This window comes from Podarcis cretensis, assembly GCF_951804945.1.
Source record: "Podarcis cretensis genome assembly, chromosome: 2".
Taxonomy (NCBI): Eukaryota; Metazoa; Chordata; class Lepidosauria; order Squamata; family Lacertidae; genus Podarcis; species Podarcis cretensis.
The window spans coordinates 68,585,771-68,611,352 of NC_137171.1; the positions used below are offsets into that span (position 1 = coordinate 68,585,771).

General features: G+C 44.5%; 2 protein-coding genes across 5 annotated transcripts in view; both read left to right on the forward strand.

The window, feature by feature from the left end:
• Positions 1 to 565: 565 nt before the first annotated feature.
• Positions 566 to 25,582, forward strand: part of HRH2 (histamine receptor H2) — a 34,527-nt gene continuing 9,510 nt past the window's right edge. For all 4 annotated transcript variants that reach the window (XM_079968291.1, XM_079968293.1, XM_079968292.1 and 1 more), the window contains exons 1-2: positions 566 to 678; positions 16,916 to 18,814. In XM_079968291.1, coding sequence (XP_079824417.1) covers positions 17,634 to 18,814 — 1,181 coding nt within the window. In that variant the 5' untranslated portion in view covers positions 566 to 678; positions 16,916 to 17,633. The remainder of the gene's footprint in view (positions 679 to 16,915; positions 18,815 to 25,582) is intronic.
• SIMC1 (SUMO interacting motifs containing 1) overlaps positions 22,503 to 25,582 on the forward strand; it is a 289,791-nt gene continuing 286,711 nt past the window's right edge. The window contains exon 1 of the mRNA XM_079968229.1: positions 22,503 to 22,730. Coding sequence (XP_079824355.1) covers positions 22,671 to 22,730 — 60 coding nt within the window. The 5' untranslated portion in view covers positions 22,503 to 22,670. The remainder of the gene's footprint in view (positions 22,731 to 25,582) is intronic.

Consider the following 25,582-nt stretch of genomic DNA (forward strand, 5'->3'; position numbering starts at 1 on the left):
CTTCACTGCAACAGGTCTAGTTTTTGAGTGACCTCACATTTTTTTCTGAATGCTTGGTAGTTTTACACACACCCAGTGAGAGAGAGAGCAGCAGCAGCAGCAGTTTTCAAACCACAAAACTCATACTTCATTACCTTACATTGAATTGTGGGTATAAATAACTGGCTTTTAAAATGTAATTCTTTTTGGTTGTGATCCAAAACATCTGGGAAGGCTGCTTTCGACAGGGGGGTGAATTGGGTGGTCTCCCCCAGCTGCACGCATCATGCCAGGCTCTGCAGAAAGCAGCTTTTGTGTTGCTGCGGGTCACAACTTCAGGCATGCTTTGCTGCCTGTGTGCACTGCACCCCGGGGGCATAGTGTGCTCTCGCTCTCTGTGACGATTGGAGGCTTTGCTGGGCTACACTGCAGCTTGTGGTCATTCTAATCTGGCCCACTGTTTCTCTGACTCAAACTACAATCAGGCAACCCACTAGCTGTTTCAATATGTGTGGGGAAGTGGGAGGGGAGAGGAAAGGGGAGGGAGCTACCGCACACTGTAACAGCCCTGGAGCATTGGCTTCTGTGCTCTTAGAAATTCAGCGGCAAGCTAACGGAGAGACAAAACTTAAGAGCAGAGGAGAGATACTCCAGCTGATCGCCGTCTCTTGCCTCTTCTTTGCTCACTTCTCCTTGCAGGTAACACTATGATTCTTTCTCTTCCTGGATACTGCCTTCCTTGTGACTTTTTATTTATTGAGTGGGGAACAAGAAAAATAAGAACCCATTTCTTTGACATCTTGTGTGTGCCCAATCACCATGGGAGCACACTGGATGTGTGTTTGTGTATGTATTGCTGCAGACCCTTTTCTTAACTATAATGGGGCTACATCTCACCTGTTCTCTTGACAATGCAGTTGTCAGAGTATTTAAGAGGAAAAAGTTGCAGAGGGGACTGTCTCCCTCAGAAGCTAGCTGCGCAAATGGAAAGAGTGGAGGGGCAGGCTCACACCTGCCCATTTATTTTGATTATAAAATAAGCAGTGCATGCATTGCTTTGAAAGCCTCTTTCCCCAGGGTTTATGCTTCCTTGTGGATTTTGTGATGGATTTTATTTGTAGTAATACTGTCTGCCTTTGTTTCATGGGAATTGCCCTCTATTCAGCATAAGCAGGGGTGCCTCAGCTGTTGAACGCATAGTTTCTATTTATCTTTATTCAGTAATGCATGTGTATTTCACTGGACATTGTGTTTCAGGTACACTGGGGAAAACACAACAAAATTACTTCTAAAAAAGAAAAAGAAAGAAAGCATCTTTCTCACACAGTCAAGGTTGCTTTGAGAAACACTCATCCGCTGATATTCTTCAGAAAGGTTTCTGTGGTACATCTGCTGGTGTGTGTGGCAATTTCATAGTGCTCCCTCTGATTTCTAAGAGGCGCAATGGAAACTACCATAGGATCTTGTGGTGGGATTTTAGTAAGCACTTGTGCTGACTTCTAGGAATTGATGCACTCTGAGGCCATGCAGCCATGCAAGTTAGGAGAATTTGCTGCTATCGTTTACTTTAACCACAAGCACAGCACTCTTCCCAACACGGCATGGCTTGTCCACTTGGCTGGATCTGCACCTTCCAGAACCACTGTTCTGAAGCAGCAGGAAGGGAAAGGGAAAATTAGAAAGTGCCTTGAAAGTAAGAGATAGTGTAATATGGGGCAGTCCAGCAGAAATTTGTGACAACCTTATGACCATAGAACACATGTTTATTGCAAACAACAGTCAACATTTTGGAACTGAATCACAGCACACAAAAGAAACATTTGTAAGTTTTCCTCTAGAACCATGAGGACTTTTTCTTAATGTACACTAATGTACACTAGAATTTTTTCTTAATGTACACTATCTCATTCTGAATATCTCCATATAAGTCTTAAGGAAGGGATAGCTTTGTTAAGATGGGAACAAATTTAACGAAATATGTTATGCTCAGTCTTTTTAATCAGGGGCCATTATAGTTCCAGTTACATGATAATGGACCCTTAAGCATGCTCTTCATAAAATGCTGGTTTATTTCCTTCTCATTTTGTGCTTCCCTGCTGTTCCTATAGCAAGAGAAAAAATATTAAGTACCTCCACTCACTTTCTCTAATGTTTCATGCTCTAATTCCATATGGAACCCAAGGTGCCATGGTGGAAGCTATTTATTCTGGCAATGTGGGATAATGATGATTGAGGGAAAGGCAAATGTGACGCCCCAGACATCATGGGCTGGGAGTGTAGGATGTGTGCTGGTAAAGAGTGATGTCTAAACCACAATGAAAATATATTTCAGCTGAGAGTGCTGAGCTGTGGCTGCCCAATGCAATTTGCTGGCAGTTCCTGTTGACTGCCCCAATGTTGAACCATACTGATTCACAGAGCTACCTGTTTGGAAGTTGAAGAAATGAGCAGTAGGAAGAAGAGAGGGAAAGAAGGGAGGGAAGAAGAGTAGGAAGGAGGGAAAATCCAATGCTCAATAGATATTGGCATTGATCAAGCTATAGAGAAAGACAAATAAGCCAAAGGACCCCATCCAACACTGCATTTTTTAAAAAAACAAAACAAAACTGTGTTTTTATGAGCTTTATAAACTATCCTGGATTTTGAATTAAAGGGTGATATAAAAATGTTTCCAATAAAAGGATTGCAATGGTGGAACATATTAAATCCACAGCTACAGGTGTTTTATGAAACGTCCATATGAGTCCAAAGCAAACCCTTAGAGCATGGGTAGGCAAACTAAGGTCCGCGGGCCGGATCTGACCCAATTGCCTTCTGAATCCGGCCCGCGGACAGTCCGGGAATCAGCATGTTTTTACATGGGTAGAATCTGTCCTTTTAATTAAAATGCATCTCTTGGTTATTTGTGGGGCCTGCCTAGTGTTTTTACATGAGTAGAATGTGTGCTTTTATTTAAAATGCATCTCTGGGTTATTTGTGGGGCATAGGAATCCGTTCATTTTTATTTTCAAAATATAGTCTGGGCCTCCACAAGGTCTGAGGGACAGTGGACCGGCCCCCTGCTGAAAAAGTTTGCTGACCCCTGGTTTAGAGAGAAGCTCAAAGCAGTTACTCTTCAGATGTCAAGTACATCAGGAATGCAATGCTCTTATATCCATTAGCAACCAAGAACCATGGAAGCTTAGCAAGGTGTCGATTTTTAACCGTGTCTGTGCATAAAATCCTTTGTGGGTCAGCTAGATATTGCCTGCTCCATTTGCAAAATGGTGCATTAATGAGCACACATACATGGGTATCTATGTATGTCACCTACAGACACATAATTTGCAAACTCATTTCGCTAGAGCCATGTTGTGTCACCTCTGCGCTGATATCAAGGGAGAAATCAGCACTAGGGCACAGCCTCCATTCTAAAGTGAGAAGCACAAGTTTGCACTCATGGCAAGATAGAAATAGTTAATAGATGTGGAAAGTGCATACAGCTAAAATAATACAGGCAATGCAGATAAGGCACAGCCTACACCAACAGCAATTTGACATATTCTACAGGGTGGAGAGAGATGAATGCCTGCTTGGGAACTGCACTGTGCAGGGGTCAGAGGAACCTATGAAGGCTTGCCTAACTTTGGTTTCCCATCAGAGTCTTCTCTCTGGTTGTTTGTGGAGGACAAGGGCAGTGGCATAGTGGTGGGGTGGGGGGGGTGCAAAAAATTTCAAGGGCAAGGGATGCTTCCTCACCTCCAAACATTGGAGGTTGATGACCCAACCAACAACCCTTGTTTGCCTAAAATGGCCATGTATGCATGTCCAAGGAAAACAACCCAGACGCAAGAGCTGCAAGGGAAGGTGAGTTGCGGGTACCCTCATTGGGAGCTGCACCCCTCCCAGGCTGCTCCTACCTGCAGCTGCCGGCAGTGGCGTAGCGTGGGGGGTGCAGGGGGGGCCGGCCGCACCGGGCGCAACATCTGGGGGTTAGGGTTAGGGGGCGCAAATCCACGGGTTAGGGGGCGCAAATTACTTGCCTTGCCCCGGGTGCTGACAACCCACGCTACGCCACTGGCTGCCGGCCAGGGCTGCACAGCTGCCCTTTATGCACTCCTCCCAGGTCTCGCTGCTGCTGCTGCTGATTCGGGTCTCGTTGGCTCAGTTGGCACATAGCATAGCAAGTGTGTGTGTGTGTGTGTGTGTGTGTGTGTCTTTGTGTGTGTGTTTCTTCAGTTCTTTCATGACTTAACATTGCTGAATAAGATGTGCAGCTTTTTAAAAACAGAAAGGCAATTTTAAATGTGGGAAATCAGCTATGAAGGAAACCTGATTGCTAAGGAGGGGGTGCAATACTTGCCTTGCCCTGGGTGCAAGCAGGCCTGCTATGCCTCTGGACAAGAGTCCTCTTGTTATCAGAGAACCAAGAATTTGTACCAAACCACTCCAAGGATCCTTAGTTCTAACAGGGCTTGGGGGTTGCTACAAACACCTGAGAGAGACTCCTACTCCTTCTACCTTCTTTGGAATGGGTAATCATGTATCTCTGTCCCTCTCATTTTCCTGATGTTGCTCTCCTCAAAGTAGAGTTTATCTCCGTTACGGTCTGCCAGGTCCCTGCTGTCTTTCCAAGTGATCTGGACTACAACTCCCATCCGCCCCAGCCAGCATGACCAATGACCAATGTTGATAGGAAATGTAGTCCCAAATGATCAGGGGGTACGGAGCTGAGGAATACAGATGTCTGTTGGAAAGTTTGGTTTTCTTTGGCTGCAAATGCCATAAAAGATGCTGTGGTGGACTAGGCCAGCATAGGCATGGACACATAGCTACTGGGAAAGGTCTGCTTTAGGAAACTGGAGGGCGCTGGTTGAGTCGAGGTGCTGCATTTTCAGACCCTCCAAGTGTCCCTGTTTTCCAGTTGTGGATCTACAGAAGCCATCCTGTTTTCTGATTTGATTGCAGCACATCCTACTTTTCCTTAGGACATCCCTATTTTCATCAGATAAATGTTGAAGGGTATGGAGTTATGCAACCTACAAGCCAAGGAGATCAGTAGCTATACAACCTTTAGAAGACATCTGAAGGCAGCCCTGTCTAGGGAAGTTTTTTTAATGTTTAATGTTTTGTTATGTTTATATATATATGTCCAAAGCTGTCCAGAGTGGCTGGGGCAACCCTGTCAGATGGTGTTTTCTTTTACAAATAATAAAATAATTATAATTATAATTATAATTATAATTATAATTATAATTATAATTATTATTTAGAACGTCCCTATTTTCATTGGAGAAATGTTGAAGGGTATGCATTTTAAGCCCCCTGGGTTAAGAAGAGATTATATCAAGAAGTTTTAGCCTCATCTTTGCACACACAGTTTCCTGTCTGGCAGTTGTAACTTGTTTCTTCACTGTCACTACTGTGATGTCAACACCTCTGTGTGGGTGTAAACAGAAGCCTTATTGCACCTCACACACACCTCAGCCACTTAGAAGTAAGAGTAAGTTCTCATTCTCTCGGGAGCAAAACAAGGCACAAGACGGATTCATTTTGCTAAGGTGTTACCTCAACTTGTTTTGATATCTGACAGCGGAAGGCAAGTCATTTTGAAAATACACCACTGCCCTCTTTAAGAGCACATTCACAGTTAGAATTGTAACCATGTCAACATGTGAAGTACGTGGGACAAATTCCATGCCCGTTACATCGACATTGTTAACCTCCCTGAGAAACTTGGTTAATATGGGGATCTAAAAATAACCTAAGAAAATAAATACAATGTTATATTCAGCAACCATGTAACAAGATGGCAGTCCGATGAAAGACTGCCATGTGCAGAATATGGCAGAAGTATTTTTGCAAGTCAGTTCTATGATGCATAGTTAGGGCTAATTCATACAACCGTTACTGCATTTCAGAGATATAGATTAAATGCATCCGACTTAACTTGAGGCTATGGAGAAGCAGCCTGCAGCTCAGCCTGTGTTTTGCTTGCAAAGATTCCAACACTAGATTGACAATGAACTGGTAAACGTTGCTTAAGATGCAAAGTTAGGAAAACCAGCACAAAATTGCTGTTCCAAGATCCCAGTACATCCTGGATACGCTCAGTTCAAAATTTCTGCCTCATTAAAATGGTTGGCTTGTGTTAACTTTTACTATGTATGCAAGTCAACTCCTCACTGGATTTGAATCGTACTTTGCGTCCTGACAACCTGACCTATGAATTCCTTTAAAAACTTTATTTCTACTCATGGCGGGATCTAAGAAGGCAATCATGCACAGCTGGCATACAAATGTTCTCTGTGCTATGGAAACATTGGCTCAGTTTTCATGTAATGCTCATGCAAATCACAGCTTAGTATGACTCCTTAAGTCTGTAGGATCCTAAAGAAGAGTTTGTTTGTTTGTTTGTACCCCACTCATCTGGCAGGGTTTCCCCAGCCAATCTGGGCGGCTTCCAACAGAACACTAAAAACAGAATAAAACTTAAAACATTAAAAACTTCCCTAAACAGGGCTGCCTTCAGATGTCTTCTAAAAGTCCGATAGTTGTTTATTTCTTTGACAACTGATGGGAGGGCATTTCACAGGGAGGGTGCCACTACCGAGAAGGCCCTCTGCCTGGTTCCCTGTAACTTCACTTCTAGCAGTGAAGGAACCACCAGGAGGCCCTAGGAGCTGGACCTCACTGTCCGGGCAGATCAATGGGGGGTGGAGATGCTCCTTCAGGTATACTGGGCCGAGGCCGTTTAGGGCTTTAAAGGTCAACACCAACACTTTGAATTGTGCCCAGAAACGTACTGGGAGCCAATGTAGGTCTACAGATTACAGCTGTTTGGTTATGCCATGGTTTGGCTGAGCATGTAGTCCAAACTCAGACTCGTGGCTTTTCTCCACCATACAAACCATGAGCTGTGAACCAAGAACAAACCTTTCTTTGTTTGAAGTAAAGTAAATCACAAGGCCCGGTTCAATTAACACACAAAGCCAAACCACATTTTACCTAACATCAGAGCAGCAGCAGCAGGACCAGAGAAGGAGCAAAGAGGCTGTGATCTTCTCTCTGGGAACCTGCACACTTAAGCCATGGTTTGTCTTAGCGTTATGTGCGAACCAGATCTTTGTCTAGGATGTGCAATATTGGCCAGCAGCAGGCAAAACAGTAGTGAGTGCTCTTACTCAAATATCTCCTTCTCTCCCCCTCCCCGCCACCATGTTTACTTATGGATGAAGATGACACAACAGATAAATAAAGGCTTGATTCTTTCTACTATGGATGGTTAAGCTCAGATTAAATACACAGGACTTATGCACACTAATACTTCTGTACTTCCAGAGAATAAGGAAGTTGTGAATTGTTTTATGCTGACTCACACCAAGGTTATCTCTAGCTCTATATTGTCAACCTTGAATTTGTGCACCTCTCAAACATCACAGGTGAAGGTCTTAACCTGCTTTTTAAGAAAGATCCTTTTGCAGGAGATCTCTCTGAGCACTGAGAGTAGGGCTTTGTTCATACAAAGTAGGTGTTCCGGTACTGAGACATTGCTCCTCCCTGAGTAAGATCTTCTTGGCCTGAAACTATCAGTCCCCGATAGTAATTTCCACAGACTCAACAGTGTAAACATCGTATTTCATGAAAGCTTTGTTTTTGCCCTTTCGGAAATCGTATGGAGCATAACCTTTCGATATGAAATGCCCATATCTGTGATGGGAGAAGAGAACGACAGCAGCCCATACGCTTTTCCAGCATTTCTGATTATCCTACAACTTTGATCATGAGCGCTTTCAGGGGAAAAATAATCTCAGGCTTTCTGCTCTTGGCCATTGAAGTCCCTGAGATTAAAGGAACCCCCTGGAGCCCTGAGACTCAGAGGGCATCCATGCTTTCAAGTCTGCTCAAAGCATTCCACTGCTCAGGCCACCAAGGCCAGCCCCCTGTTCAATATGGCCCCTTTGCCATTCTTTCACACACTATGTATAACCATTAGTACACCCTTCCCTGTTCCTTCTGCTCTTCTCTTGGGGAGTTTATCTGTCTCTGATGAGAAACTCCCCAAGAGGAAGGGCAGAAGGAACAGGGAAGGGTGTACTAATGGTTATATATAGCCCATGTTCAGCTGGAATTGCCAGTAATTTGGATCATGATTTCCTCACCAGGGCTAGGGTTCAATGAGTATCGCAAGACTGTGCAACACTGGTGCATGCATCTGGGTTTCTTGATTTCTTTTTTCCTCATTTCAGCTCCATGCAGGGCACTTTTTAACATATTTTTACATGCCATCCCAGTCTCTGCTGAGTGGCTGCACATCCAGGATTATGATTCCGTTGGCAAATCAAGGCACAGCAAAGACTTATGTCTTTACGAAATGTGGCTTATTTAAACCTAAAGTCTTCAGTGGAGAGAGTTCAGATGCACCAGTGCAGCGCTGGAGTCCAAGGCATCCTGCACACCATCTCTGCACCTCTGTCCTAACCTGCCAAGATGGTTCTGCCCTGCATGGCCTCTGCCTAGAGTTCTAGCTCTACCCTTTTCCTTCCCAAACACCCTTACCAGGAAAAACCCAAGCCTTGTGTAAAACAGCATCCCCCCCCCCGTGGGCACAGCCCACCCCTCCCGTGTTTTCCTATGTCATGGAAAATGAACTCCCCACTCTGTCCACCAGCAAAGAATCTCTTGTCCTGGTGATGACTTGCTTCAGCACCTTTTGTCATTCTTTGTTATTCTATCCCAAATGGGGCCCTGGCCTCGAAAAAAGTTTAGCCTGTGTTTTTCACTGATTTGGCATCATCCCTTCAATAACTTCTGGCATTGAAAGGCCCCCCCCCCAAAAAAAAATTCTGTTACCCCAAATCTGTAAAAGTATAAAGTGCAAGGGAAATCCTCTCCTAGTCCTCTTGAATCATTCCCCCCCCCCTTGAAAAAAAATCCAAAATGTCCTCCTGAAGTGCCCTTTTAATTCCTCTTGGCCCAGGTTTAGGGAAAACAAAATACAAATGTAGATGCTATCTATGTTTTCTTCTAGACTCTGTGATTTAGAATTTACCATCCTGTTTCAGCCTATATGGCTTAGCCTTGTTCAAGGTGCTCTCTCTCTCTCTCTCTCTCATGCAAACACACACACAAAATTTTTGGAAAAATCAAATGCACAAGGCTGTATTTGACAAATGTTGAGTGTGTGACAAATATCATGTCCAGTTTGACCCTGAGCACCTCTGTTAAGTAAGCACTGAAGAAAACTTTTATTTATTATTTATTTATTTTCTATACCTCTTTATATTTTTTTTAAAAATCTCAAAGTGGTTTACAGCATATTAAATCAATAAAACAATCTGAACTAAGTCAAATATATAGTATACAGTCAAAGCAACATAACAGGAAACTAAAATATTATCTTAAAGATTTCAAAATAGAACATTACAAAGGAGGTCAACCACAGAATACATACTGGTATTTAACGTAGTAGGGCTGGGTGAGTCTGGACCCCGCCCCCTAGGCCAGTTGGAAAAGGCCTTGCAGGGAGCGGCCTTCACGCCTCAAAGCCGGATGATGTTCCTCTGGCCTCATGAGGAGCCTCTTCAGTAGAACTGGTGAGTCTGGGCTTCGCCCAGACTTTTCCACTTCGATTTCAGAGGATGAGAGGTGTTTTTGAAAAAAAATGTTCCATCTCCCATTACCATGCATTAGCTGACATAGTTGTGTTTGTGTTTTACTCTTTGGCAGCTGAGGAGAGTATCCCTGAGTATGTGCTGAGTGCATTTCTATTTAATTGAGTAACAATGTAACCAGGCCACATTGATTGGGCTTTCTGAGCTTCAGGCCCTCAGATGACAGGAAGGCAAGCTCTTATCCTTTCTCTAAATGGCTTAATATTGCAGATGAAGATCATAAACAGTGGAATCAAGAAGACAGCATGGCCATCTGATGTCCATTTTTGCAGGGAAAGTGCCTCTGGCCACTTGGAAACAGCACTGTGATTCCTTCCCTTATTCCTTCCATTATTATGAAACATTAAACACCTGTTTTTGGTGAGCTTCTGTGCTCTTTCCCTTTGCCCTGACTTTCCGCACTGCACAGTGTCTCTGGGCAAGTCAGCATTTTCCTTTCTCTTCACATACCTGGATTATCAGAGAGATTTTTTTTGCTTACATCAACTCACCGGTCCTGTTCTTTTTTTCTTTTCTTTTTTACATCATTCAGCCCCATTCCATTGACTTCATGATGCTAATCTTGAATTCCCAGAGCTTCTGGTCATTTTCAGGAAATGCAAGGATTATTGAGGCCCCTAGGAAACAAGGCGAATAAATACTTAGCAGAACACTCTAAGAAGAAAATGCTCAAAAGAGAGTATGGCTTTCTTTCCCACAACCTTTTTTCCACCTTTCAGCCCAGAGGTTCAGGAGCAGAAAACAGGAGGGTCTCAGGGACAGAAAGGTGAGAGCTTTGATCTTGACTATTCCATCTATTTTTGTTTAACCTTTATTTCTTAAATGTTTTGAATTACATAGAAATGCAAAAAAAAAGTATCTACTATAAAAAGCTGTCTCAACCGTGCAGTACAAATACTGACCAGTATTTTATAACAGAATGCAATATTTTGTTTACCATTTAAAGTCACTTTTTCTGTCAGGACTGGAGTTGGTAGAAAGGGGACCATTAACAGGAATGTGACCACAGCCTGGGCAGTACAGGTTATGGCATAGGTCTGGTCTTCTCTTGTGCCATCTGCATCTGCATCCCATTATGGATGTTCTGCCTACATATCTTCACCAGCAGAACAGCCCCAACCCTGGAATATTCTGCTGGTGTGTCCTTTGAGTTGGCAGTTTGTCTCAGGGATTGTGCCCTAAAGCAGAAACAGCCAACTTGGGAGCAGCTGTCCGGCAGGAATCGAACTCTTGTATCACAAGGAGTTTGGACTAGATGACCCTTGGGTTCCTTCCAGCTCTACAGTTCTATGATTCCATGATACCTTCCAGATGTTGTTGCACTCCAGCTTGCATCAGCCCTGACCATTGGCCATGCCAGCAGGAGTGGAGGAGAGCTGGACTCCAACCAATTCTGGAGGGGACCACTTTGACTACCCCTGCCCTAAGGAGATTCTGCTGCTAATTTTATAACCAAACATTCATTTCCATACAGCATCTGAAACATACTTGGAATAAAAGTAAGTATTTGATGTTCTTCCTTCCCAGTGTATACAGTGGTACCTGTGCTGTGATTTAAATAGGACTACACCAAAGTAAACAGTGGTTTCCTACATAGTGGCATGTTAATGTTTTGCTTTTATTTATTTATGTTGTCAGAACATTGTATTTGATCAGTTAAGGGGATACGATTGCAATAGGAGAATCTTTCAATAAGAGCAAAGTGCTCCATTTATCTATGCAGCAGAGAGTTTATGAAACAATTGCTTCTGTATTTGAGTGCCAAGAGTGTTCAGAAAGATTATTTGTATAATGTGCAGGTCTCAGTCAATAAGTGGAGTATTAATTTCTGTTGAGATATGAAGTTCTTTTTTTAAAAAAATAATGAGGCTGCTTCTATCCCAAGACTCCCCCTTCATATATCTATATATCTAGATCTAGATCTAGGGTGCATGTAACATTTGCTGGTGACGATTCTCATTCAGATCCCAACTAATCCATCCTACATTCTCATATTATCTCAAACTATAACAGCACAACTTCACTGATGCTGTTGGAACTATTTCCAGCACTGCTGGACATCGATTTGGCTTCACTTATTGTAGTGGAGATATTGGTGTTTCTCAAATATACTCTTGTTTTATAAGAAAAGTGTTGAAATCACCAGTCATTTGTTAGCTCTTTTAAAAAAGAAAATGAACCAAGCTTTTTTTCAACTTCATACCTTTCCAAATTACAAAATATTCTATAAAATTCCTTCTGGTCAGCCCTGTTTTGCATTCAGAGGGTTTCAGGTTCAATCCCTGGCAACTACTACTGGAGAGCCACTGTAAGTCTATGTAGACAATACTAAGCAAAATGGACCAGTGGTCTGACTTGGTATAAAACTGCTCCCTATCTTCCAGGAAAAAATAGCACAATGACCATTAAAAGTAAGGAAGAAAGGAGATCAGTTGCTACGAAGTAAATTTATTATTTTTTATATACTAATCTAGAATCTACCTGTTAATGTTGTTGGAAGTACCACAGCAGAGATCGTTCAGATTATGATTTAAGACATGGGTAGGCAAACTAAGGCCCAGGGGCCGGATCCGGCCCAATTGCCTTCTAAATCCGGCCTGTGGACAGACCAGGAATCAGAATGTTTTTACATGAGAAGAATGTGTGTTTTTATTTAAAATGCATCTCTGGGTTATTTGTGGGGCCTGCCTAGTGTTTTCACATGAGTAGAATGTATGCTTTTATTTAAAATGCATCTCTGGATTATTTAATATAAATATTGTCTGGCCCACCACATGGTCTGAGGGACGGTGGACCGGCCCACGGCTGAAAAAGGTTGCTGACCCCTGATTTAAGAGTTCACTTATCATTAGAAGCAAGAATGAGGTTCCTGTTTCTGTTGTCGTAGACTGATGAAATAAAAATTATGAGTTTATACATAAGGGTAACAAAAATACGATAAGTCATTTGGATTGTTTGAACTCAGTGGTGGTGGGCAGCAGCTTGAAGGCATCTGGAAAATGTGTATGCTGGCAAAGCAGACAATTCTAGCATGGACATTAAAAGATTGGGATTTGAATTACAGTATTCTTTTATTCGGTGCTTGTCATTTGGTCCTTGGTCTTAACTTTCAGCTAGCTGGTAGAGAGATCATACAACACTGGCATCAGATATACTGAGGAAGTTCGCTTGGCTCCTGCATTATCTTATAGCTCTGGTTGTCATAACTCTATTGTGAACCTGCACATGACAGTAGACGGAAGTACAAACACTCATAGCCTCAGTTCCAGAACACTTACTGTGCACATGAAGACAGACTCCCTTCAAGCAAAGTCAGAATTCTACAAATCCACCAGAATAATTATGGCAAGAGGTACCCCCTACTCATACCTACTGTTTCTGATTATTATTACTTATATATTACTGAAGGCTTTTCCATTTGCTCTCTCTCTGGGGCGAAGCTGGGCAGCTGTAGCTGCTGCTGCTACAGTAGTAGTAGTAGTAGTAGTAGTAGTAGTAGTAGTAATAGTAATAATAATAATAATTTATTTCTAACACACACACACACACATCTGGCTGGCTTTCCCCAGCCACTCCGGGCAGCTTTCAACAGAACATTGCAAACAGAATAAAACTTCAAACATTAAAAACGTCCCTAAAAAGAGCTGCCTTCAGATGCCTTCTAAAAGTCATATACAGTGGTACCTCAGATTAAGTACTTAATTTGTTCCGGAGGTCCGTTCTTAACCTGAAACTGTTCTTAACCTGAAATACCACTTTAGCTAATGGGGCTTCCTGCTATTGCCGTGCGGCCGGAGCCCGATTTCTGTTCTTATCCTGAAGCAAAGTTCTTAACCTGAAGCACTATTTCTGGGTTAGTGGAGTGTGTAACCTGAAGCGTATGTAACCCGAGGTACCACTGTAGTTGCTTATTTCCTTGACATCTGATGGGAGGGCATTCCACAGGGCAGGCGCCACTACCGAGCAGACACTCTGCCTGGTTCCCAGTAACCTACCTAACTCTTGAACCCTTGGCACATGCTTAGGGAGGAGGGGCAGAACCACCACACCAAAGCTGGGAGAAACTGCCTCTCTGCCTCAGAGGAGTAGCAGCTGTGGAAGAAGACTGGGGGGGGGGATGCACAGTGGGGCCGGTCTCACACGCCCAGGAAAAAGGGCCCGTGACCTCCTCTCCTCTCCTCTCCCCCCCCCCCAACTTGATGGACTACTCCAGTGTCACCTCAGATCCAAAGAACAGCATTAAGGCCATAATGAACTGAGTAACAGACCCTGAAGCACGAAAGGTTATGGGCTGCTCATGCACAAGTTCCTTAGGGAGAACCTTTCCACCTCCTTTCCTTTCCTACCAGCTGACACAACACTCCCTTCCCCCCCATCCAGCCCTTTAACTAAGTGATAGAACTACCGCAGAGCCCTCCTCGTGGCACCACCAGGACGCGGCTCGCCATCTCAGCTCCTCCCCGCTTTCCTCCTCCCTTCAGCCAGCTGGGACCCCGCCGCCAGGTGCAGCCTGTCACACACACACACCCTTTCCTCCAACAGTACTCAAACAGCAAGATGTCTTAGGCCAACCCTGCAACTACTATTTTAATGCACTGAGTACCAATACCAATACACAATACTTTCAGTTGCAAGGGCATTTGCAACTGAAAGCAATTGGAGGAAACCTTTTGAAAAGGCCAGCTTTCAAGCAAGTGAAGTAAAAGATCTTTCAAAGCTCTGTAGATTCCATTGATTCCATCTTGTGCCATGTCAATGCTGCGCTGCTTGTTGCGTCCTGTGAACTAAGGTACTCGCTAGCTTCCACAAAACTTAACATCAGGCATGATCTCAGCTACCGTCTCCCTGAGATTCCAGCTAATACCATGCCTCTTCTCCTTGCTTCTCATAACTATGTTTTAGTTCTCTATCAGTGTATGCCAGATGTGAAGGAAATGAGCTGACCTTAAAAATAAAGATCTTGTTTGTATTTGTTTTGGGATTATGGGGTTAAGCTGTTGAATGACGTGCATCTTTGCCCATCCAGAAAAACAAGCTGATAGGTGACACAGTTTAATTTGAACAGAATGCTGTAGATATAGTTTAGTGGCTATAGCTAGGTTGTGGGTGTGGCCTACCTTGCTATAACAAGCTCTGGCACACTTTCCCCCTTGGAGAGGGAGGGGCAATTCACGCCATCCTGACTCCTGTCTCGGCTGTTTTCCCAGCTAGTAAGATTGTGTGTGCCTGTTTTTTGACTGAATCACTTAGTTTGTTCTGTGAGGTACCATATTTTTTGCTCTATAACACGCACCCGACCATAACACGCACATAGTTTTTAGAGGAGGAAAATCCGTAGGCATGCCACCCGTAGGCATTCCCTCCATAACACACACAGACATTTCCCCTTACTTTTTAGGAGGAAAAAAGTGAGTGTTGTGGTGCAAAAAATACGGTATTTGCCGGCAGGTAAGAGAGTATTTCTGCTGATTGCAGTATTGGGCATTGTCTGATGGCTGAGTAGATACAGCAGGGGTTTTGGTGTGGACCAGGACCACCTTGGTGGAAGAACAAGCTTTACCATGGACAGCGAGGTCAACTGTGGTAGAATTGTCCCCAAAAGTATCCTCCAAACACATCAAGTGGGTCACACCCTTGAAGTAGTCCTTGCCCCAAGTGATATGAGGAATGCACTGTTATCTGGTACAGTTTGGACGGATGGTGGCAATTTCCTCCTGAAAGGGTGGTGGTCAAGTTTGGATGGCCTACCCTCAGAACCTGGAGGAACCTAATGTGTTGCTGCATACTCTGGGGGGGGGGGTTCTAGCAGAGAAAGGAAACATTCCTGTCAAAGCCTTGGTCTTGCTATGGAATGGTGAGGTGAAACAACTGGCTGATATGATTGCTTCCAAGTATCCTCTTTGGCATTGTGGAGTCCAAGTGGTCTCTTGGTATTCTGAGGAGCTCTGGGCTATGAAACAAGCCAGGTGAGGACTAGAGTGTAAGCAGTACAAGTCTCAATCTAATGTCAACCAAACATTGGTTGGAGCACGTAATTGTGGCTACCATGTAGCAGTGTAGGGTGCAAAGCAGGCTCATTCTGCAGCTTGCATTACATCCTCTAGTAGCCATCTGGTGTAGTTGTTTCAGATGGTTTGAAGGAACCTTTGGAACATTGGAATACCTACTGTGCCCCACTGGCTACACACTTTGAGGATAAAGTCACTCAACTTTGGAGTGACCTTGACTCTGCTTGCACAATAGGACTTCCCTCTCCTCCCCCTGTACCCCCACTGATCCTCCAATCTGCTCTAGAGGACTGGGGAACCCCCAGAACAGGTTTAGCAGGCAGGGAATGAGGGGAAGTCTTCTGTTGGGGGTTGGAGGGGAGAAGTCTAGTTGTGCAAGAAGGCCTCTTTCCCCACATGGTGCTACATTGGATTCTACCCATTGTGCTTTACAATGCATTTGCTGTCTATATGTATGGGTACAATTGCTTTAATTTCCTATTGTTATCCTTCCAGGTGTTGAGTGGTGGATGGGCGAGGGTTCCATAACCTAGAATATGTTCCTTGCTCTAACCAATATTTCTTTGATCTCAGACTTTAGCCTAGGAGTAGTTAACCTCCATATATTGTTTAACTACAACTCCCATAATCCATGAATATTAGGCATGTTGGCTGGGGCTGATGGGTGTAGGAGTCCAGCAATATTTGGAGGACCACATATTGGTCACTCCTTGATTAACCCCATCAGGGTCTCTTCTGATGTCACTAGAGTGAAGCAGCTGTTGATGAAACCAGAAACGGTGTGTTGAATATTGAGGCATCCTTTGTATGAATCAGCAACCATGTGGTCTGAGCACCTCTAGGGATAACAGTGAGTCTCCAATGAGAATTTCCCATGTCTACAAAGGAAAGTCCTAAGCTAAGTCATAAGTTGAAGGAAGAGGGGCCACTAGTTAGTGGAAGAGCATATTCATAGCATGGGAAATTCCCACCCATATTTGCTCCCTGGATTTCCAGTTAAATGACTCAGCAGGTAATGGGAAAACATTTTCTCTGTCTGAGATTCTGGATAATATGCATCACAGACAAGGAGTAGGGAACCAGTGGCCTTTTGGGTGTTGCTGGACTACAACCCCCATTTTCCCTGACCATTGGCCATGCTGGCTAGGGCTGATGAGACTTTCCAACATCTGGAAAGTCACCCATTCTGGGCTAGATGGACAAATATCTTGACCTGATATAAGGCAGCTTCATATATCCTACATATATCATCTGACTCTCAATTCTTCCTTCCAGATTCTGACCAGGAAAGTGTGCATATCCATCCCTCTTCCATTTTGATAGATACCTTCAAGAGATGTAAATTGAGACACAGTCTAAGAATAATGAGGTTACTGGGACTCTTCCAGCCCTTTTCTGGCCAGACCTATAAAACCACATGTGGTGATTAATGCATCGTACAACTTAATACAACCTAATGATTTGTCTGAAAGGAGGAAGAAGAGAGGGAAGAAAAGGGAGAGGCCAAAACTAGGCAAAACTGACTTGGTAGAACATAAAAAGTTTATGAAGAGCCCTTCTGGGTTCAACTAAACTTCCATCTGATCCAGCATCCTGCTTCCAATTGTAGCCAACTAGATGGTTCCATGAGGTCTTCAAAAGCAGGACATGAAGGCAACAACCCTATTCTGTTACATGTCCCCACAATCTTTTATCCAGCTGTCTACTGCCTCTAAACATGGATGTTCCACTTAGCTATCATGGTTAATAACTATCTAATAGACATGTCCTCAAGAAATCTGTCACACCACAACATTGCTAACAAGGAGTCTCAGTTGGATCTTTCTGCTGCAAGCTGCACATCTGAGGGTCTTTCCAGCAGAGAATGAATGTGCTCAGATTTGGGGATTTATTTAGACTTCAGTCTTTCTCTAAATATGCAACCAGAGGTGTTGTCTGATTCCTAGCATCTTTTCAGAGCCATGATGCAGGGGCCTCTTGTGAAAGGTGGTGAATGAAGGCATCTGGACAAGCTCTTCAAGGAATCAGACCTAACCACTTCTTCCAGAGTACCTGGAGCAGCAGCTGCCATGTGAGTCTGTACAGGAGCAAAATGATACTTCCCAATTACACCACCATGAATTCCACAGACGGTACAAGTGTTTGGGGACAAGTGCCAACCGCAATTGTTCTCGCAGTCCTCATTATTGGGACTGTGTTTGGAAATGTGATGGTGTGTCTAGCTGTCTATTTCAACCGGAGGCTCCGCAACCTGACAAACTGCTTCATTGTCTCCTTGGCCTTCACAGACTTGCTGCTGGGCCTCATGGTGCTACCCTTTTCGGCCATCTATGAGGTCTACTCCCATGAGTGGATCTTCAGTGTCACCTTGTGCAATATCTACATCAGCTTGGATGTCATGCTTTGCACAGCATCCATCCTCAACCTCTTCATGATTAGCCTTGATCGCTACTATGCTATCACAGCACCCCTCCGCTACAACACTATGGTCACTCCTAAGCGGGTGGCTGTGGCTATGTTCCTTATCTGGGTGGTGTCACTGATGGTCTCGTTCCTACCGATCCACTTGGCCTGGAACACCAATGGCAGCACTGTCCAGAACACACAGTCAACTGATGGGAAGCAGGAGTGCAAGCTGGAGGTCAATGCTGGGTATGTACTGGTGGATGGCTTGCTTACGTTCTACCTCCCTCTGCTAGTAATGTGCATCACATACTACCGGATATTCAAAATAGCCAGGGAACAAGCAAAGAGGATCAACCACACCAACAGTTGCACAACCATCAGAAATGCATTACCCACTGTGAAGGAACACAAAGCCATTGTGACTCTTGCAGCTGTGATGGGAGCCTTCATTATCTGCTGGTTTCCTTATTTTACAGTGTTCACATATCGGGGTGTGACGGGTGAAGCACACAAAAGCATGATGACCATTGTCATGTGGCTTGGTTACGCCAACTCAGCATTGAATCCAGTTTTATATGCTGCACTGAATAGGGACTTTCGGACAGCTTATCAGCGGTTACTCAGGTGTCGGAGAGTGGGACCAGATGCCAGAGAGGTGCCTCTAACACATGAGATGAGAAATATGACTTGTAATAAGGAAAGTAAACTTCTACGGCTGCATACAATGAATGGAAAGAAGAACCCTGTTGTCCAAGATGGCACAGACAGGTAAGCTTTCTCTTACCTTTGAGGGGGAATTGTTGTTGAGAGGGTTTTGGTGGTAGAAAAAGGGTTGGAACAGGCACTGTTTAGATTCAGGTTGCATGCAAAATATATTTAAAGTTGCATTTGGTGCACTGTGGGGCATGCATCCACTGGCAGATTTGTTGAGAGCGATGAAATAAGTCTGGTTTTTCCTAACTCCAGCCCTGATTAGTCCCACCTGAACAACTTTTAAATGTTGTGCTTTTTTCCCTGCCAGGAAGCACAGGGAGAGATTTAACTTTGGATATATTCTGTCAAACAGAGGGAACCATCAAAGATATGCTAAGCACACAAACACCTACACTACTAAATATATTGATGCAATCTTCGAGCGGTGTGAGATTCCAGGGGTTCCAGGCACTTACCCAGGGTCCTGTTTCCTTGGAATGTGGGACAGCAGAGACTGTGGTGTTTATGATTTATGGTTTATTTACACATATACACAACCTGAGCATTAACATTCCAAAAGGATCTGGTTTCTCCCATAGTCACAGGCTTGGATTCAAACAGACATCAGATATTTCTCTCAAACATTGCTCGACTCTCTTTTTCTAACCACCAGCCACTTGAGAGTAGGGGCCCCACTCATCTGTTATCTCACACAGATCTACTTCCTTGGTTCCCTTAATGGCCCATCACCTAAGCTATCACCTCAACAGGAAGCTTATATTTTAACACTTGCTTGCTCCGGGGGTTAAGAAGAGTCTCTGCACACAGTCTACTTGCCCCCACCCCAAACTCCTAGCAGCATAATTATACATAAGAGAAATATTTTTTTAAAAAAAAAAATCCTGCTAGGTGCATAACAGAAAATGCTGAGGAACTAATAAGATGTATCCGTACTAAATGGAACAACAGTCACTTGGGTTTGAAAGTGACTGGCAAAGGGGAAGGTAGACTGCTGCACTGGCAGTCACTGCATTTCAGATCCACACATGTTGTGCTTGCATGTGGCTTGAGTGGCAGCCAAGTTCATTAATCAGTCAAGCTCCCACTATATCTGTTGATTAAATTCTAGTCTGGGCTCTTCCTTTTCAATAAAATGCAAGATAATACAACTATTATCTTCGTTATTAAGACTTAGTATATGGGAAAGACAGATCTCTGCAGTACTGGCTACAGGGGGATTCAGGGTGGTTGCCTGGCTCTGTGCAAAGATACCCAGGCTATGTCTCTTGTATTTAATGGCCCACTCCTAGATTACTTCAGCATGGCAGGAATACATGATGAGAACATAAGAGCCTGGCTGGATCAGACCAAAGACCCATGCAGTACACACACACACACACACACACACACACACGTTTCCCAGATTCCTGTGCGAAGTCTGCAACATGGAGTGCAAAGTTCTCCTGGGAGTTACAATACTGCCATGGCAATCCCTTCCACATGATCTTGGGATCGTGATATTATTGGGAAGCAATCACACTTCAGAAGTATCCACGCTGCTGAGGTAACATAAGCATGGGCCCTAAAGTATATAATTCTTCGTTATAACTATCAAATGAGAAGCAACGGCTCTATATTAAGCCAGGTTTCTCTTTCGCAATCAGTCACTATTTCTACATGAAATAGCCTCCAATAGCTTTATTTGGTGTCTGATAGCCATTTATTTTTGTCATTTTGGAAGCAATGCAGAGGATTGTGTGCCCTGATTTTCGTTGTTGTTGTTGTTGTTCATACAAAAAATAGGGAGAGATGAAATTAGGTCAGTCCACTCCCCTGGAAAGGTACCAATGTATCTCAAAATTAGAGCCGCCTATCATGAACATTTGGTACTTCCAGTTCTACATTGATTTGGTTGTGCCGTGGAATGAGTAAAGAACATCCCTAGTTCACTAGGTGGAGGGGATTTGTTCTTCTGAAGAGACTAGAAAGTGTGATATGCACATACAGTAGCTAAGTGGATGTTTGAGATAAGCAGGAACAAATTTGCGAAGGTTCCAAATGTAAGATGCAGAAAGAAGAAGCAGGGTAATCAGTGCCAGAAGAATTTAGGTAGGTCTGATTACCCTGGTTATAAGGATTTACACTCCTAAAGGCCAAAGAAAATAGGAGTGTGGGTATGTAGTATAATTTCATTGCTTCCTATAAGCAATTCTGACTTTCACCTCCTTCCAAAGCTTTGAACTGATCCCATGGCTGCAACTTGATAAGCAGCAAGGAAACTTTCCATCTGGCAGATAGCACTTACTTTCACTGCCATGGCTCCAGGAAGTGCCAACAAAGGGTTGATTCTTTTGTTTTATCACAGCTGACCCTGGGATAAGGTAGTGAGGCAAAAGGATTTATCAACAGCAATGGTACACCTGGGTGCCAACAGCTAGGACTGGTGCTGCTGCCTCGTCATATGTTACAATGAAAATGTCTCCAAAGCACAGATTTGTGGCACAATTGTGTCATTTTCAGATGCAATAGCACCAAGAGATTTTATCTGCTGCTCTTTAGAAACCATGATGAATCACTCTGTTTCGATTCCTTAACAGTTTTTTAAATGATGGCAAGGGCAAACTTCAAATATATGGGCTTCTGTTCCATGATGTATTTCTGTTCCAAAAGTTTTGTTCAGGTTACTATGGACTGTGGTTCACCTGATGGTTCAACCACTCAGCACTTTAATAGAGAGACAATGATTCTTATGCATATGTGTGATCTGCATCGGGACCAGCAGGACATAGCTGACTTCCCAGAGTAAGCAAAAGGTTGTTGAGGGTAGTTTTCAGTGCTGGATTTTGGGTGGTACAGGCAGTTCCTCTGCACAAGGCACCAAGCCGAGAGGACATGAAAGAACAACAACAACATTTAAAAAAACCTATATTTATATGGGTAAAAAAGTAAAGGGACCCCTGACCATTAGGTCCAGTCATGGCCAACTCTGTGATTGTGGCACTCATCTCGCTTTATTGGCCGAGGGAGCTGGTGTACAGAGCAGCGCATGGAAACGCCGTTTACCTTCCCGCCGGAGCAGTACCTATTTATCTACTTGCACTTCCAAACTGCTAGGCTGGCAGGAGCTGGGACCAAGAAACGGGAGCTCACCCAGTCGCGGGGATTCAAACCTCCGATCTTCTGATAGGCAAGTCCTAGGCTCCCGGACAGCCCCGTGGTTTTCCACGGATCTGAGGGCAATGAAACAATCGTTGAGATGGCTAGAGTGCCGGTGGCGGATAACTCATTCCGAATCTGACCGGACACAGGTTAGAGCTCAACGTCGAGCCTACCAAGTGGCGATAGCAACGGCGAAGAAGAATTTCTTCACCGCCTCTATTGCATCTGCAGAAAACAGCAGCAGGAGACATTGGGGCCCAGTACGGGCCACATGTTCTCCTGCAATGATTTTGCAAAGTTTTTTGCAGATAAAATCGTTCAGATTCGGGAAGAAGTAGACTCCACCGTGGGAGCAGGGCCGGGGTGGGAGAGTGCTAGAGTCCTGTCTAGTCAAGTTGCATGGGATCAATTCCAATCTGTTACCTCCGAGGATGTGGACAGGCTGCTTGGACGAGTGAAGCCAACCACCTGTCTCCTGGATCCTTGCCCATCCTGGCTTATAAAAGCCGGGAAGGACTGGGCGATGGGCTTTGTGGGGTGGTGAATGCTTCCCTCCGTGAGGGAGCCTTCCCAGACTCGCTGAAAGAGGCGGTTATTAAACCGCTTCTTAAAAAACCATCTTTAGATGCGGCCACGATGGCCAACTATCGCCCAGTCTCAAATCTTCCATTCTTGGGCAAGGTGATTGAGCGAGTGGTTGCTGAACAACTCCAGGCACGCCTGGAAGAAGCGGACCATTTGGATCCCTTCCAGTCAGGATTCAGGCCTCATCATGGGACTGAAACTGCCTTGGTCGCACTGGTTGATGATCTCCGGCGGGCTAGGGACAAAGGTGAGAGCTGTTTCCTAGTTCTGCTGGATCTCTCAGCGGCGTTTGATACCATCAACCATAACATCCTTCTGGACCGTCTTGAGGGGCTGGGAGCTGGGGGCACTGTCATACAGTGGTTCCGCTCCTTCCTCCTGGGCCGTGTTCAGAATGTGGTGGTGGGGGATGAGTGTTCAGACCCCTGGGCTCTCACTTGTGGGGTGCCTCAGGGTTCTGTCCTCTCCCCCATGCTTTTCAACATTTACATGCAGCCGCTGGGAGAGATCATCAGGAGGTTTGGGCTGGGTGTTCATCAGTATGCAGATGATACCCAGCTCTACCTCTCTTTTAAATCAGAACCAGTGAAGGCGGTGAAGGTCCTGTGTGAGTGTCTGGAGGCGGTTGGAGGATGGATGGCGGCTAACAGATTGAGGTTGAATCCTGACAAGCCAGAAGTACTGTTTTTGGGGGACAGGAGGCGGGCAGGTGTGGAGGATTCCCTGGTCCTGAATGGGGTAACTGTGCCCCTAAAGGACCAGGTGCGCAGCCTGGGAGTCATTTTGGACTCACAGCTGTCCATGGAGGCACAGGTCAAATCTATGTCCAGGGCAGCTATTTACCAGCTCCATCTGGTACGTAGGCTGAGACCCTATCTGCCTGCGGACTGTCTCGCCAGAGTGGTGCATGCTCTGGTTATCTCCCGCTTGGACTACTGCAATGCGCTCTACGTGGGGCTACCTTTGAAGGTGACTCGGAAACTACAACTAATCCAGAATGCAGCAGCTAGACTGGTGACTGGGGGCGGCCGCCGAGACCATATAACACCGGTCTTGAAAGACCTACGTTGGCTCCCAGTACGTTTCCGAGCACAATTCAAAGTGTTGGTGCTGACCTTTAAAGCCCTAAACGGCCTCGGTCCAGTATACCTGAAGGAGCGTCTCCACCCCCATCGTTCTGCCCAGATGCTGAGGTCCAGCGCCAAGGGCCTTCTGGTGGTTCCCTCATTGCGAGAAGCAAAGCTACAGGGAACCAGGCAGAGGGCCTTCTCGGTAGTGGCGCCCGCCCTGTGGAACGCCCTTCCAGCAGATGTCAAAGCGATAAACAACTACCTGACATTCAGAAGACATCTTAAGGTAGCCCTGTTCAGGGAAGTTTTTAACGTGTGATATTTTAGTGTATTTTTGGTTTCTATGGAAGCCGCCCAGAGTGGCTGGGGAGGCCCAGCCAGATGGGCGGGGTATAAATAATAAATTATTATTATTATTATTACTAGGCTCTGTGGTTTAACCCACAGCGCCACCCACATCCCAATTTATATGGGTACCTATTCAATTGTGAAAATAATAAATATTGGGGGGGGGCACCAAATTTTGCCCTCACTCAGGGCGCCATATTACCAAAGTCTGCCCCGGTGGTTGTCTCTCTAGCTTTGTGTTATGCTACGCATCCTCCATGACAGCCATTTTGTGACTGACATCCCTAACACTCCCTCAAAATTTGAAATATGCCCACTAGTACAAAAAGTTTGGTGATCCCTGCATTACTGGTGACCCCTGCACCAGTCCACTTCAGTTGCACAAACCTACATCACTGGTATGCACTTGAATCTGTACCGCAAAATACTGAGTCTGGAGGTGACCTGAATACATGTTGGAGCTCCCTGTGGCTGTCATTTAAGCATTTAACAGCATACGTTTAACAGCCTATGAATGTCTACTTGGAAGTAAATCCCACTGAGTTCAGTGGACTTACTTCCAAGTATGATTGCAGCCTAAATAAGTGGTTCAATTTGAAGAGTAAGTAATGTAAAAGTAAATGAGCTCCACTCACTGAATCAGCTTGGTTCAGCAGAGTAATTTTGATAACATGAGTACTTTGTGTAAATTAGAAAGCTCCTTTTCTGAGAAAACTCTCACTGTTGGTGCAGACGATGCATTTCTGCAAATCAGGCCCATTAGTTACTGCCATCTTCTAAATCAAAGCAACAGCTTCATTCTGAAACTCTCGTAAGCAGCACTTTCTCAGTTTTTCTTCTGCAATAAGATACCACCAGAGAATAAAGGAGTCCAGGAAATGGGAAATGAAAGTGGACATGGAGAGAGTTTATTGAGGAAATGCTGGATTCACTGGAATAGTTTAATACAGTAAGCAGCAGAGGTGACTGGGAGAAGCAGCTTATGGCTGGAAGCTAAAATGACACCACTTCCTATTGAAACAAAAGGCAAACAGCACAGGTAATTTGTCACCAGGGCCTGATCTGTAGAAGTATTTCAATATCAAATAGGTTTTTTATAGGATGTCCAACAGTCCAGGCAGAAATTAGACAATGGACAGGCTTTATTGTCGAAAATAAAATAGCATTTACTTTGTCTGAATGTTCCCTGCAACATACTTAGGCAATCCAGTTCAGAGCTCTCCATTCTCTACAATGGAGTCACCTTGTCTTTGATACCTGAAATGCTGCCACACGACTTGCAGCCAGACCCCAGTCACATGTAAGTGTAAAAGCCAATGCTTCCATGTAGATTTTAGGATGGCTGGGATCTGCTTCATAGAGCATGTTACTCTGGAGTTATGTGAGCTACACTGGCTTCTTGTTTGTTTCCAAATGCAATTTCAGTTGCTGGTGACTGTAGCGCTCTAAATGGTTTGTTATATGAATGGCCTTTTTGGTGGACTCTTCTTCATTGGAGGTTCCTAAGCAGAGGTTGAATGGTCATCAGTCAGGGATTCCTTAGTTGTGATTCCTGGATGAACTAGATAACCCTCGGGTCCCTTCCAACTCTATAATTCTAAGTCTGTCGGACTTGTTGTCTTAGTGTTCAGAGGCTCTGTCAACTGAGACACAGTACAGAGTCTTCTCAGCAAGGGTCTTC